The 16,811-nt window shown below is 35.5% G+C and overlaps 1 protein-coding gene across 1 annotated transcript in view; it reads left to right on the forward strand.

Moving 5' to 3' along the window:
* Positions 1 to 16,811, forward strand: part of ATG4C (autophagy related 4C cysteine peptidase) — a 93,320-nt gene that overhangs the window by 29,181 nt on the left and 47,328 nt on the right. The window contains exon 3 of the mRNA XM_069541125.1: positions 2,475 to 2,558. Coding sequence (XP_069397226.1) covers positions 2,475 to 2,558 — 84 coding nt within the window. The remainder of the gene's footprint in view (positions 1 to 2,474; positions 2,559 to 16,811) is intronic.

Genomic DNA, 16,811 nt, shown 5'->3' on the forward strand with positions numbered 1-16,811 from the left:
AGCTAGGCTCCAAAGACGGTCCTCAGTGAATCACATCTTGTGTTGTCTCTTTTCTCATATGAATCTGGGCTGGCTTGTGTCTCATATCAACCAATAGAATGAGTTAGAAATGAAGCTATGTCAATTCTAGCCTAGCCATTAAGAGACAACTTCTGCCTGCTGTGTGCACTATAACTCATTGCTCGTGTAAAATGTAGATCGTTGTAGAGCCTCAGGCTCTGACTTGTCAGATTCACCTTTCTTTTCTTTTGGAAGGACTGGTGACTGGTAAGAGGGTATACTGGTAGAGGGTAAAGCATAGGGAGAAAGAGAGAAGTTCCTCCTTAAAGGTTTTTTGTTTGTTAGTTTTTGAGGTTGTTTTTATGAAGTTCTTAGGATTTGCTTTGGAAATACTGCCTTTTGGGGAGAGGGGATTGTTATCATTTTGGGGATTAGAATCATTCTCGTATGGTACTAAAAATACTCCTATGGTACTAATAATACTCCTATGAAACAATGTCTGTAAAGCACCTAGCTTAGTTCCTAGTGTAAAATAGATGGTAAGTAAATACTATTTTCCCATTGGAGTTCAGAGAAGAGAATGAGAGATAGGTGGGAAAAGGAAAAGATGTTTTAGAAGTGTGTGTTTGAGTCAGAAGAAGAAGATTTAAGTGGATTTAAATGGGCTGATATTGGGGAGGATATTTTTGTTATGGAATAGTATGAACCAAATAGTAAAGCCCACTTTGAGTATAGATGAGAAGTAGTGGAAAAGATGGCTGTAAAGGTAATTTGTATCATATTGTGGAAAGTCTTTAGTATCACAGAGAAGTTCATTATAAATCTGTTAGGTAATGAATCATTGAGGATGGTTTTTGAGCAGACAAGTTACCTAATCAAAGCAGAGCCACAGGGAGATTAATTTGGCAGGGATATGTGGCATATGCTAGAGTGGGGAAAAACTGATTACAGATAAGCCATTTTAGGGGAGTATTGCAGTAATCCAAAGCCTGATTACTGTATTTGACTTTCCATTCTTTCTTTTTTTTTCGGCTGTGTTGGGTCTTCATTGTGGTGCTTGGGCTTCTCACTTGCAGTGGCTTCTCTTGGTGCGGAGCACGGGCTCTAGGCTTCAGTAGTTGCAGCATGCAGGCTCAGTAGTTGTGGCACGCAAGCCCTAGAGCATGCGGGCTTCAGTAGTTGTGGCATGTGGGCTCAGTAGTTGCAGTGCGCAGGCTCCAGGGTGCGCGGGCTTCAGTAGTTGTGGCACGCGGGCTCAGTTTTGTGGCTCGCGAGCTCTGGAGCACAGGCTCAGTAGTTGTGGTGCACATGCTTAGTTGCTGCACAGCATGTGGGATCTTCCTGGACCAGGGATCAAACTTGTGTCCCCTGCATTGGCAGGCAGATTCTTAACCACTGCAATACCGGGGAAGTCCCTCCATTCTTTATTTTTCACTACCAAACTCAGATACTTGCATGATTTTTATTATAAATACATATTTTAATTTACTTGTTCTTTATGCTTATTTGTATTATAGTACTTAAGGGAGCACTTTCATAAAAATCACTCATTTAAAATTTTGTAACAACTCTGTTAAATATAAATGTTGGCCTGCTTAAGACTAGACCTAAGTCTCTTAACTCCCAATTTCAGATTCTTTTTATTTATATGTACTTGCATTTTAGGAGCTGCTTTTAAGTCTGCCATTAGCACTCAGAAATTTCATACACTTAGGAATATTCAGGAATGTAACGGACAAGTGCTTTTCTTAGGAAATTGAGAACTATTAATGGCATCGTAAAAAACCAAAAGGATAGTTCCTTTTAGATATAGACAGTTTAGTAGGAAGAAAATTGGAAGAATTAGAGTTTGCAACTAAGAGTTGAGGATTGGGGATTGGAAGGTGGAAAATTGAGATGAAAATGTCTGAAAGCTTTATACATCACTTTCAGAAATCCTCATTTGGCTGAAATGATGGGGTAAAAACAGATTTCCCTAGGAAACTTCAGAGATCCACTTTTATCATAAGCATTAGTGTACTGTGTGATCTTTTCCCTAAATTACTTCACTGGAATATTCAAATACTTTAAACCTTTAAAATATCTAAAATGGAAGAAGATATAAGAAATTGGTAAAATTTGTTGCCTTTGGGAAAAGAGGTTGGTGTCAGGGAAACTGGAGTAGAATTTGTACCTTTTAATTTTTATACCATAAGAACATCGTGATCTGTTTGAAAATAAATTAAAACTAAAATTTTTTCTCTGCCATGTTCTTTAAGTGGGCAGAATGTGGTTAAAATACTTTGCTTTATTTGAAAGTAGCATAAGTGGCCTGTATTTTCAGTTCATTGTCAAAATACTTTTGCTACACTTGTAAAAAATGCACATCCATAATTGAGAATTGGTGATTTGAAATTAAATAAAAGAAAATGCTGCTGAACTTTTAGTCTGAAATCCTTTAATTGCAAAACTGTTTTTCTCTTTTTCTCATTTAGGTTGGGTGTTGAAAACAAAGACATATTTTAGTAGAAATTCCCCTGTATTATTGCTTGGAAAGTGTTACCATTTTAAATATGAAGGTAAGTGCTAAATTTGTAATCCATTTAAAAATCTTTGTAGAAATTCATTGTGTAATTGTTTTCATTATTTTATTTCCAGATTAACCTACTTCTGACATATTTCTTTTTGTTTTTTACTTCCAGTTATTTTTATTGTGGTAAAATACACATATCAAAATTTACCATCTTAGTCATTTTTAAGTGTACGGTTCAGTGGTATTAAATACACTCATAATGTTGTGCTACCATCATCACCATTCATCTGTAGAACTCTTCATCTTGTAACACTGAAATTCTGTACCCATTAAACAATAACTCCTCATTCCTCCCTTCCCTTCAGCCCCTGGCAACCGCCATTCTACTTTTTATGCCTATGTTTTGGAATATATCTTTTAAAAACCTGTATTTTATGTAACACATAAAATACTGCCATATGGTTTGGGTTTCTTGTGAATTCCTTGAAAATAAAGTTCATACCGTCATACACCATTTGTTATATCCCTCATAATTTTGGACTTACCATATGAGTGCTAAGTAAATATTATTTGAATCAATATCTTAATATTCTTTATCAAGTTCTCTGATGATAATTTTAAAGTATATGATAATAACTTAAAGTATCACGTTAGTTAACGTAAAAAATGGTAAGTTTTACAATTCTTAAGGATGCTCCAATTTCTGGAATTATTTACTGTATTTGATGTTTCTGAATTTTCATATATGTTCATCCTTTCTATAATTATCATATATTTTCTTTTAATAATTTATGTCCCCTATTGAGTGCCTACTATGTGTCAAGCATCATGCTAAACTCTTTGGGAAATGTCTTTAATTCTCACAACAAGCCTACAAGGTAGATTTAAGTGTCCCTATCCTATGTGTTTGAAAGCCAGAGTTTAGAGAAGTTAAATAATTTGTCCAAAATCACACAGGTATTAGATGACAGAGTTGAATTTTAAACCAAGACTATGTTTCATTTTAATACTGGCATTCTTTGTACTATATGTCTTTGCTTGGTATTTTGTATGTATGAGTGTGTGTGTTTTGTGTGTGTTTGTGTGTGTGTGAGAGAGAGGAGAGGGGAAGAATGTATGTGACAGTATGTGATTATCAAGGCTTGTATTCATTTTTTGGTTGATCTTTTTTGGTCACATCAGCAATTGTCTAAAGCCTAAATGGTTTGTAATAGTAACAGCTGACATTTATTGAGTATTTATAATATGCCAGACAGGATTTTTAAGTAGTTTACATGTATTAACTCATTGAGTCCTCACAGTATTCTTGAAAGATGAGTAGGAAGTTGATGGATAAAGAAGGCATGCATTTTAGGTAAATAGAATGGCATGATGAAAGCAATAGCACTGAGATGTTAGACAGTATATATAGGAAACAGAAGTGTCCAGTGTAACCATGGTGGGAGAGAATTATGAAAAGGATCAAATTATGGAGGAGCATCTTGAATGCTGTGCTGAAGAGTTAGGTCATTTGTTTACAGGCAGAGGAGAGTATGGGCTTTGGGATGAGACATATGTGGGTTTGAATTTTGGTTCTTTTTGCTGATTAGTTGTTATTTTTGGCAAGTTATGTAATTTCCCTAAGTATTAATGATACCTATTTCGTAGGCGTTTAGTGATATGCCTCGTACATGTAAGCATTCTAAATGATATTATTATTTATGATAAAAGGAATGTGAGAAAAAGTTATTAGAATTCTTTTTAAGGATAGCATTATATATTTTTTGGAAGAAATACTTTGAGCAGTAAATGGATTCTTGGGGGTCCTCAACTCAAGAGATGAAAAGTAAATGATATAGGAGATACAAATGAGACAAATAGAAGACTGTTTTGTTTTGGACTAAGAGTCGGGATACAGGGAAAGACAAGGGTATGGGGCTCGGGAGGGAGAAAGGAGAGCGAGCCAGAAAGATGGTTGGATTCTGCATGTCCACTGAGAAGTTTCCTTGATGTGCTCTGGTCTTCAGTAAAGTCAGGTAAGTTTATGAAATGCTTGGTGTAGGAAAAGTTCTTTTGGAAAGGGGGTGGATTTGGCATCTGGAATGAAAAAGGCATCTCATATCATTGTAGGAGTTAGAAGAGGGAGGGGAGGAACCAAGAGAGTTTAAGCTGTGTAGAATTAACAGAAATCTGGGGGGGGCTAGCTTGAACTTCTACATGTCACAGAATTTTTGGTTCAAGCAAATTTTCTAAGTTATCAGAGAGATAGGGGGTGGTGTACCCAGCTTCTTAACTACAATGGTTATTATTATCCTAGGTTTTTGAACAACAAAATACCAGAATTCATTTAATTATTTTCAGTGATCATGTATTGAGAACATGCTAGCTAGGACATTGATCTTGCCCAGAAGGAGCATATGATAATCATAACTAAATACATGCTTTAGAAAAATAACTGATAGCAATGTAGAAGAACCATTGGAAGTCAGTTTTCAGGCAAGGTACGATGACTCTGATATAGGGCAGTGGAAATGGAGAGGATTGACTTGAGATATTTTAAGGTAGACACCATAGCATCTGACAAATGATTGGATTTGAGGTCATGAGAGAGAGAAGATAAAGAATACTTAAAGACTACTATCTTGGATTATAGGTAGTGTTAGTAACCAAATGTGATATACTAGAGGAAGCGTGGATTTTGCAGGGACATGTAGTGTTTGAAGTAGGCCGTTCAGAAGTAAACAGTCTGAATGAAGTAGGTGGTTTAGAATTGGTTGGCTAGTTATTTTCAGTTTCATTTGAGGCTAATGAATAAGGTCACATTGATGGAAAGTATAGGTGGAGAATATTCATCTTTAAGGATCTACTGATGAAGAAGAATCAGTGAATGAAATTGAGAAGGAGTAGGCAATATATAGGACAAAACCCATGATAGTATTTTATCATAGAGACTGAAGGAAAGAGATTTTCAGGAGAAAAGTTGGGACAAAGTGCCTAATGCTCAAAAGAGGTTAAGCAGGAAAAAACCTGATTAGAGGCTGTAGGATTTGTCAATGAGAAATTGCTGATGACTTTTGAGAGATCAGTTTCACTGGAGTGGTAAGGATAGAAAAGTAAAAGCAGTAAAATTAACAGCAGCTCACCTGCATTTACTGAGTGTGGCTCTTTGTTATGCATGAAAGCCAAAGTGTATTCTATTTATTTGGCTATATTGGGTCTTCATTGCGATGCACGGGGTTTCTCGAGTTGCGACGAGCAGGGACTACTCTTTGTTGTGGTGTGCGGGCTTCTCATTGCGGTGGCTTCTCTTGTTGTGGTGCACAGGCTTCAGTAGTTGCAGCATGCAGCCTCAGTAGCTGTGGTATGCAGACCCTATCGCACACGGGCTTAAGTAGTTGCAGTGCGTGGGCTCAGTAGTTATGGCGCGTGAGCTCTAGGGCACGCGGGTTTCAGTAGTTGTGGCACGGCATTGTGGCTCGTGGGCTCTAGAGCACAGGCTCAGTAGTTGTGGCACATGGGCTTAGTTGCTCCGTGGCATGTGGGAACTTCCCAGACCAGGGATTGAACCTGTGTGCCCTGCATTAGCAGATGGATTCTTAACCACTGCGCCACCAGGGAATTCCCCAAAGCGTATTCTTTTAAAGATTTATTGGTTATGATATCAGGGTAGAGAAGAACTGCTTTTATAAAACATAAAAACACAGCCTATATAGGAAAATATTGATGTATTTGACCAAATAAAAATTTAAAAATCTGCATCACGAAAGACGCCATAAAAAAGTTTAGAAACAAGACAGAGAGAGAAGATATTTGTATATGCTCTCTCATTCTCTTTTTCTCTCTCTCTGTATTGGTATATGTATGTGTGTTTGTGTGTGTGTATGCGTGCGTACATTGAAGATCTGTCCATCTGTTATCTCTTCATCTATATCTTGGACAAAGGATTAGTCTCCAAAATAATACGAAACTACAAAATAATATGAAAAACATGGACAATTCAAAAAAAAATGAGCCAAGGAAATGAACAGGTGCTTTTAAAGTAGAAACTTGAGTGGCCAAACATAAGAAAATGTTCACCACAGTAATAAAGGGAGTGCAAATTAAAATGAGATACTGTTTCTTAGTTGTCAAATTTGCAAAAATTTTAAAGCTTCATGATATCAAATTTTAGCAAGGTTGTGAAGAAACAGGAACTCAAACACTGCCGATGGGAGGCAACTTGGTACAACCTCTTCATGAATTTGAAAGTACTTAGAAAAATTGATAATATATAAACTTAGTATCTAGCAATTCTACCTTTAAGTATTTACCCCAGAGAAGTTCTCTGTATATGTGTAGAACACTTGTACAAGGATGTTTATTGTAAATTTGTTGAAATAACAAAAAATATTGGAAACAAGTATGTGCTACTAGTGGATTAGATGAATAAGGTTATTCATTCATTCCAAAAGTATTTATTAAGAGCCTGTTACGTGCCAGGCACTGGGGTTACTGCTGAAAGTATTGCAGGCACAGTACTTACACTCAAGGAGCTTACAGTCCAGTAGATGAGAGACATTAAACAAATAATTACAAAATTATTAATTTCATTATGATATTCATGATAAAACAGAAGTATAGGTTCTTATAAACAGAGACCAAATTAGAAAGGATGTGATTGGATCAAATAAGCAGAAAGTCCATTTCAAAATAGCTTAAAAGCAGTAAGGGTATTTATTATCATTCACAAGCGGAAGTCCTGACATAGGAATGGCTCTAGGTTGGTTAATCAGTGCCTGTGTGACATCATCAAGGACCCATGTTCTGTCCATCTTCCTACTCTGCTAATCTCAGCATATTGGTCTTATTTTCATCTACCTCTCCTATAGTAACAAGTGCCTATCTTAGTACCATGATAAGACATATTGCAGATATGGCAGAATCCAGTGGAAGAAGGACTTTTTCTTCTTTGTTTTCTTTATTATGAATATGAATTTTTATTATTTTAATAATTTTATATTATTTAAAATCTTTACATTTTTAAAATTATGAATTACTCATATACAGAGAAGGCAAAAGCCTTGTGTATACACTTTCAAGAATAGTAATGAAATTTTATTAGACAAGAGAAGTACAACATTATGAATAAGTTTTAATCTCCTTGTGCTTCTATCCAACTGTAGTCCTTCCCATGCCAAAAAACTCTACTATCCTAAAGTGGTGGAATTTAGTGTTTCCTATTTTTGACCTTTTTGAAAATGAAAATGAACTATGTTTTGCTTCTGTGCCTTGCTTATGGCTTTTAAGGTTGTGTTTTTAAGATTTGTCTGTGTTCAGGAATAAAGACACAGACCTACTAGAGAATGGACTTGAGGATATGGGGAGGGGGAAGGGTAAGCTGTGACAAAGTGGGAGAGTGGCATGGACATATATACACTACCAAACGTAAAATAGATAGCTAGTGGGAAGCAGCCACATAGCACAGGGAGATCAGCTCGGTGCTTTGTGACCACCTAGAGGGGTGGGATAGGGAGGGAGGGAGGGAGGGAGATGCAAGAGGGAAGAGATATGGGAACATATGTATATGTATAACTGATTCACTTTGTTATAAAGCAGAAACTAACACACCATTGTAAAGCAATTATGCTCCAATAAAGATGTAAAAAAAAAAGATTTGTCCATGTTATGTGTAGGTTCTAGTTTATTTTTACTGCTGTATAATATTCCATTGTATGAATTACCACAAATTATTCATTCTACTATTGTTAGACATTTAGTTTGCTTTGGCTTTGCCTTTTTAAATAGTGTGTAATAGTACATTCTTGTATTTTTGTAGAAATAAGACTGTATTCTCAGAAGTTTTTGAAATACGACTTTTCATGTTTAAAAATATCTACATGCAGAATGAAGGGAATGAATCATTAGCCGGAAGAATATCGTATTTCTGTTCTTATCATCCACTTTATAGATTCTCTTTTCTAATGAGTTAACCCCAAACCACCTTCTTACACCTTTCTAGGAATTTTTTGGTATCCTCAGAGAGGGGGAGGCCCTTGTACTTAAAAGCGTACAAATTTTAGTGAGTCAAGTATAATTCTGAAAACAGGATAAATAACACTGAATAAGATCAAATACACATTTGAAAAGAGATTTAAATATACATTTTGAAAATAACAGGAGTCATAATAATCAAGATAAGGTAAAAGGGAATTAGAATATTTGTTCAGAAAAACAAAGGGATTATGACATGGTGGAAGTCACGTATTAAGGATTTTTTTTGTTGTTAATGAAGTTTTAAAACTTTTGAAATATATGACATAAAGGTCTATTGATTATGGGGGGCTAATTTTCTTTATTATTTCTCCTATTGTGGGTATACAAACCCATATTATGTAAAGGTTTATTAATCCTATAATTATGGTATGACTTTGGTGAATTTCTATTTCATAACACTTGTCTTAAGGTTATTGCCCTGTTTTGTCATGACTTTCTTTATAGCTTCAACAGAAATATAATATTCTGTTTATCGCATTTGAAATATTTTAATGCTAACCTTTTCTCTCTGTGTGTCATTATGTACTCACAGCTTTTTAGATTTACTGTGCATTGGTCAATCTCCACCAGATTTTCTCTTAGGTGGTTCAGGACATGATGGGCCCAGAGACCATTAAGGAAAAACTGTATCTGTGGTTATCTCTAGTATACCAGTTCTGTCTTAGGGACCCAAAGGATTTAACATGAATAACAGAGATAAGGCTCTCTCCTTCCTAATTTTGGGGCTGAGGAGCATCTATAGACAATGATTCTAAGCTATGGACAAAAAAACCCCAAAATAGTGCGTGGAAATAAGGGGGAAAAAAAGCTTTTTAAGAAGTAGAGAGGGTAGCGCAGAGGCTAGAAAATAATAAAAGTTTTTTCTGCACTGAAACCAGCCCAGGGTGGAGCTTTGCCTAGGGATGTTTTTATAGGACATAAAGGGCATGAAAGTAAGGTATCAAGGGGTCTTCCTTTGCGTGCTCTTGGTTCTTGTACTATCTTTACTATTTTCAGGGATCTTCGTTATTCCACATGTTGCCAAGATTATGCCCAAATGTTGTGGAAATAAGATCCCACAATTTGGAATTTTTTGAAACATGACTTTTGCCATTTAGTAAGAAAGGGTGTGCAGGATGCAATCAATTATTTATAGGTATATTACTTAATTAGGAAAATTTCCAGATCTCGTTCTGTTATTGATTTTTAATTTAATTCCATTGTGGTCACAGAAAATATTTTTATGACTTTAATCTCTTTGAAGTTATTGAGACTTGCTTTATGGTCTAAATATGGTATAACTTGGTAAATGTTCTTTGTGTGCTTGAGAAGAATATGTATTGTTACTGGAATGTTCTATAAGGGCAGTTAGGTCAAGTTGGTTGAGTTCAAGTCTTCTCTATTCTTGCTCTGTCCTACTTGTTCTACCAATTTTTATGAGAGGGATATTGACATCTCTGACTATAATTGTGGATTTGTTTATTTCTCCTTGCAATTCTATCAGTTTTTGCTTCTTCAATTTTGAAGCTTTGTTATTGGGTACATTAACATTTAGAGTTGTTATGGTCAGTTAATGAATTGACCCCTTTATAATTATAAAACCCTTCTTTATTCCTGGTGATATTTTTTTGGTCTGAAATCTACTTTGTCTGATATTAAGCTTTCTTTTGCTTAGGGTTATATGGTATATCTTTTTATGTTCTTTTACACTTAATCTATTTTCTTTATATTTAAAGTTTGTTTCCTGTAGGAAGTAAATTGCTGGATCTTGCTTTTTTATACAATCTGATAATCTCTGCCTTTTAATTAAGTTGTTTAGACTACAGGCAAACCTCGGAGATAGTGTGGGTTTGGTTTCAGACCACTGCAATAAAGCAAATATTTCAATAAAGTAAGTTGCACAAATTTTTTGGTTTCCCAGTACATATCAAAGTTATGTTTATATTGTATTATAGTCTATTAAGTATACAATAGCATTATGTCTAAAAAAATAATATATGTACCTTAATTAAAAAATACTTTATGGCTAAAAAATGCTAATCATCATCTGACAACACAGGGTTACCACAAACCTTCAATTTGTAAAAAACGCAGTATTTGCAAAGCACAATAAAGTGAAGAGCAAAAACAAGGTATGCCTGTATTCACATTTTATATGATTATTGATATAGTTAGGTTTGTCTGTTATCTCACTATTTGGTTTCTATTTGTTAAATCTGCTCTTTGTTCCCTTTTCCTCTTTTTCTACCTTCTTTCAGATTGAATATTTTTTGATTTCTATTTTATCTCTTTGTTGGCTGATTAGCTGTAACTTTTTATTGTGTTATTTTACTGGGTTACTTTAAGGTTTTAGGGTATATCTTTAACTTATCACAGTCTACCTTCAATGATATTATACCAGCTCACATATAGTATAAGAACCTTAGAGTAGTGTACTTCACTTCCCTCCTCCTGGTCTTTATGCTACTGGTGTCATACATTTTATTTATTTGTATCTTATACATGCCATAATACATTGTTATTATTTTTGTTTAAACAGTCAATGTCAATTACTTAAGTCAATTACTTAAAGAGATTTAAGTAATAAGAAAAATAATATACTTGCTCATATAGTTATCATTTTTGGTGTTCTTCATTCCTTTGTGTGAATCCATATTTCCATCTGCTAAAATCCATTATTTTCCTGCTTGAAAGACTTATTTTAACATTTCTTATAGTGCAAGGTGTGCTGGTGATATACTCCTTCAGCTTCTGTGTCTCTGAAAAAGGGTTTTGCTTTCATTTTTGAAAGATATTTTTGCTGGGTTTAGAATTTTGGGTTGATTATTTTTTTTCTTTCAGTAGCTTTAAAGATGTTGCCCTGCTATCTTTTTGTTTATTTTGTTTCCAGGGAGAAATCTGAGGTCATCCTTATCTTTCTGTGTACATAATGTGGCTTTTTTTTCTTGACTACTTTTAAGATTTTTTTTTTTATCACTAGTTTGGAACAATTTGATTATGATGTGAAGTATAGTTTTCTTCATGTTTCTTGTGCTTGGGTTTTGTTGAATTTCTTGAATCTGTTGTTTCATAGTTTTCACCAATTTTGAATTTTTTCAGCCATTTTGTCTTCAGATATTTTTTCTGTCTTCCCCTCTCTTCCCTCTCCTTCTGGGTCTCCAATTGAACATATATTAGCATGAATGAAATTGTGCCACATCTCACGGATGTGCTTTTATTTTTTAAAAAAATTCTTTTTCCTCTCTGCGTTTTAATTTGGATAGTTCCTATTGCTGTGTCTTCAAGTTCACTAATCTTTTGATCTTTTCCTCAGCAATGTCTAATCTGCCATAAATCCTAGTCAGTATATTTTTCATCCTGGACATTGTAGTTTATATATCTGAAAGTACCATTAAAAAAAAACTTCCTTACTTATCTTCCTTCCTTACTTAATCTTCTACTTATCTTTTTGAACATATGTAATATTGTAATACCTGTTTCAGTGTACTTGTTTGCTAATTCTAGCATTTGTGTTAGTTTGGGTTCACTTTTGTTTGGTTGAGTATTCTCATTTTGGCTTGTGTTTTCCTGCCTATTTGCATGCTTGATTGATTGCCAGACGTTGTGTTATTTACCTTGTTGGGAGCTGGATATTTTTTTATTCTGAGTATTGCATTGTGTGAATATGCCACACTTCATCCATTTTACTCTTGGTGGGCATTTGGATAGTTTTCAATTTTTGGCAATCGTTAAGAGCCCTGCTTGAATATTCTAGTACATGTGCTTTGGTGAATGAACATGTGTATGGATTTTCATTCAGTATGTATACCTGGGAATGTAATTGCTGGGTAATAGGGTATTCATATGTTCAGCCTCACTATATACTACCAAATAGTTTTATAAAACAGTTGTGCCAATTTGTATTTCTACCAGGTGTGTATGCAAATTCTGCTTGCTCTCAGCTCACCAGTACTTGGTATTTTTCCATGTTTATTAGAGCCACATTTTATTTTAATTTGCGTTTGTCTAACTTAGGAAATTGAGCATATTTTCATAAATATTTTTCCATTTAAATATGTCTTCTATTAGATTATCTCTCTAGGTTTCCTTAATATATTCTGGATATGAATCCTTTTTTGGATATGTCTATAGGAAATGTTGTCTCCTACTCCGTTACTTTTTCACTCAGTTTGTCTTTTGAAGAGCATAGTTCTTAATTTTAATATAGTCTGGTTAACTTTTTCATCTTCTTAAATGGTTAGTACTTTTTGTGTTCTGCTTAGTAAATCTTTGCTCACTTTAGGACAAGATAGTCTCTCTAGTGTTTTGAAGCTATCATTTCTATGTTTTTTCTCATTTCTATGTTTTTTCTCTCTGGTTGCTTCTAAGATCAGCTCTTTGTCTTTCATGTGGATTTCACTTTATTCTACTCAGAATCATATATTTCTTAAAATCTGAAGAAATTTCAGCCACTTTTAATTATAGTTTTTCTCCATTCTTCTTGTTCTCTCCTTTTGCATCTCTGATAAGTCTTTCTGTTAGATTTTTTTCATGTCTCTGAAATTCTTTTTTTTTTTTTTTTTTTTTTTTTTGCGGTACGCGGGCCTCTCACCGTTGCAGCCTCTCCCGCCACGGAGCAACAGGCTCCGGACGCGCAGGCCCAGCGGCCATGGCTCACGGGCCCAGCCGCTCTGCGGCATGTGGGATCCTCCCAGACCGGGGCACGAACCTGCGTCCCCTGCATCGGCAGGCGGACCCGCAACCACTGTGCCACCAGGGAAGCCCTGAAATTCTTGTTTTTTATATTTTCTGTTATTTTTTCTCTCTGTGCTGTGTTCTGAGTAACTTCTTTAGTTTTTCTGGTTCCTTGATTATCTTCTGAGGTTTGTATAATTTTCTGTTTAACCTATACCAAATTTCTATTTTCATTTATTATATTTTTCATTTCTAGTAGTTTTATTTGGTTTTCCTTTACATGTGCCTGGTCAATTTTAATTGTTTTCTTTTATTTGTCCACCTTTCAGTACCTTCTACTTTTTAAACATATGCATACTTATTTTATCCCATACCTGATAATTACAATAGTTACACTCTTTCAGAATTTATTTCTGCAGTTTGTTGTACTTTTGATTATTTCTCATATTAGCTTGTTTAATTGTGATTTTTTAAAAAAATTATTTATTTATTTTTGGCTGCATTGGGTCTTTGTTGCTGTGCGTGGGTTTCTCTAGTTGCGGTATAATTGTGATTTTTGATTGCGATAAGCACCCTTGACTGAGCCCTCAATATTGCTAGCAGGTCTCTTCTATTTCCTTTATCAGCTTTCTTTCTCATTCTTTGTAGTGATTCTTTCAGGCATTCTCACTCTTCATAAACGTCTGCTCAGAAGTCTTTTCCATCATAGAAAACAAAAGCAAAGCAAAACAAATATTTATTGTGTATCTACTATGGACTGAACTCTGTGTTAGGCGCTGAACATTCAGAGGTCTAGAAGATAAACATATTTCTTCTCCTCTAGAATACTTGAAATCTGGAGGGGGAGCAGATGTAGATAAAAAGCATTCTAGATATAATTAGTTAATACTGTGAAAAGGAAAGTCAGTCAAAAAGTGGAATAGCAGGAGTAGTATTATAGTGGAAAGTCAACAAGACAACAAAGTTCATTTAGTATGAACAGTTTCACAATAATATTTAGAGTAAATATTAAGAGGAGACTAGATCTTAAAAGAATAAGGAATTAATCACTTTGTCAAGATAGGAGATTAGAACTATGTGTTTGGCAAGCCTCAGGATGAGCTGTGAGAGTTATGTGTTATTATATCCAATTTCAAACAAATTTAAATGTCTCCAAAGTGGAAATTTTGGACTTACTTGTAGTGCCATATTCAGTTTTCAGATATTTTTATTTTTATTTGGAATTAAATTCAAACTCTAATCTTCAGAGAAATTCATTGATAATAGAGGCTTGCCATGTATTCGGGGTTTTTTTCTTAACATCTTTATTAGAATATAATTGCTTTACAATGTTGTGTTAGTTTCTGCTCTATAGCAAAGGGAATCAGCTATATGTATACATATATCCCCATATCCCCTCCCTCTTGTGCCTCGCTCCCACCTTCCCTATCCCACCCCTCTAGGTGGTCACAAAGTACCAAGCTGATCTCCCTGTGCTATGCAGCTGCTTCCCACTATCTGTTTTACATTTGGTAGTGTATATGTGTCAATGCCACTCTCTCACTTCATCCCGGCTTACCCTCTTCATCCGCCATGTCCTCAAGTCCATTCTCTTAGTCTGCATCTTTATTCCTGTCCTGCCCCTAGGTTCATCCGAACCATTTCTTTAGATTCCATACATATGTGTTAGCATATGGTATTTGTTTTTTTCTTTCTGACTTACTTCACTCTGTATGACACACTTTAGGTCCATCCACCTCACTACAAATAACTCAATTTTGTTTCTTCTTATGGCTGAGTAATATTCCACTGTATATATGTACCATGTCTTTTTTTTTTTTTTTTTTTTGCGGTACTTGGGCCTCTCACTGTTGTGGCCTCTCCCGTTGCGGAGCACAGGCTCCAGACGCATAGGCCCAGCGGCCATGGCCCACAGGCCCAGCCGCTCCGCAGCATGCAGGATCCTACTGGACTGGGGCATGAACCCATGTCCCCTGCATCAGCAGGCAGACTCTCAACCACTGTGCCACCAGGGAAGCCCTTTTTTATAATTAAAAAAATTTTTTTTTCACATCTTTATTGGATTATAATTGCTTTACATTGTTGTGTTAGTTTCTGCTGTCTAACGAAGTGAATCAGCTATACATATACATATATCCCCATATCTCCTCCCTCTTGCGTCTGCCTCCCACCCTCCCTATCCCGCCCCTCTAGGCGGTCACAAAACACCAAGCTGATCTCCTTGTGCTATGTGGTTTCTTCCCACTAGGTATCTGTTTTACATTTGGTAGTATATATAAGTCCATGCCACTCTCTCACGTCATCCCAGCTTACCTTTCCCCCTCCCCGTGTCCTCAAGTCCATTTTCAACGTCTGCGTCTTTATTCCTGTCTGCCCCAGGTTCTTCATAACCTTTTTTTTTTTTTTTTTAGATTCCATATATATGTGTTAGCATATGGTATTTGTTTTTCTCTTTCTGACTAACTTCACTCTGTATGACACACTCTAGGTCCATCCACCTCACTACAAAAAACTCAATTTAGTTTCCTTTTATGGCTGAGTAATATTCCATTGTATCTATGTGCCACATCTCCTTTATCCATTCATCTGTTGATGGACACTTAGGTTGCTTCCATGTCCTGGCTATTGTAAATATAGCTGCAGTGAACACTGTGGTACATGACTCTTTTTGAGTTATGGTTTTCTCAGGGTATATTCCCAGTAGTGGGATTGCTGGGTCAAAGGGAAGTTCTATTTTAGTTTTTTAAGGAAACTCCATACTGTTCTCCATAGTGGCTGTATCAATTTACATTCCCACCAACAGTTTAGGAGGGTTCCCTTTTCTCCATACCCTCTCCAGCATTTATTGTTTGTAGATTTTTTTGATGATGGGCATTCTGACTGGTGTGAGGTGATACCACATAGTGGTTTTGATTTGCATTTCTCTAATGATTAGTGATGTTGAGCATCCTTTCATGTGTCTGTTGGCAATCTGTATATCTTCTTTGGAGAAATGTCTGTTTAGGTCTTCTGCCCATTTTTGGATTGGGTTGTTTGTTTTTTTGATATTGAGCTGTATGAACTGCTTGTAAATTTTGGAGATTAATCCTTTGTCTTTTGCTTCATTTGCAAATATTTTCTCCCATTCTGAGGGTGCTCTTTTCGTCTTGTTTATGGTTTCCTTTGCTGTGCAAAAGCTTTTAAGTTTCATTAGGTCCCATTTGTTTATTATTGTTTTTACTTACATTTCTCTAGGAGGTGGATCAAAAAGGATCTTGCTGTGATTTATGTCATAGAGTGTTCTGCCTATGTTTTCCTCTAAGAGCTTGATAGTGTCTGGTCTTACATTTAGGTCTTTAAGCCATTTTGAGTTTATTTTTGTGTATGGTGTTAGGGAGTGTTCTAATTTAATTATTTTACATGTAGCTGTCCAGTTTTCCCAGCACCACTTATTGAAGAGGCTGTCTTTTCTCCATTGTATACTTTTGCCTCCTTTATCAAAGATAAGGTGACCATATGTGCGTGTGTCTATCTATGGGCTTTCTATCCTGTTCCATTGATCTATATATCTGTTTTTGTGCCAGTACCATATTAACTTGATTACTGTAGCTTTGTAGTATAGTCTGAAGTCCTGGAGTCTGATTCCTCCAGCTCC

Source organism: Delphinus delphis, chromosome 1 (assembly GCF_949987515.2).
Source record: "Delphinus delphis chromosome 1, mDelDel1.2, whole genome shotgun sequence".
Taxonomy (NCBI): domain Eukaryota; kingdom Metazoa; phylum Chordata; class Mammalia; order Artiodactyla; family Delphinidae; genus Delphinus; species Delphinus delphis.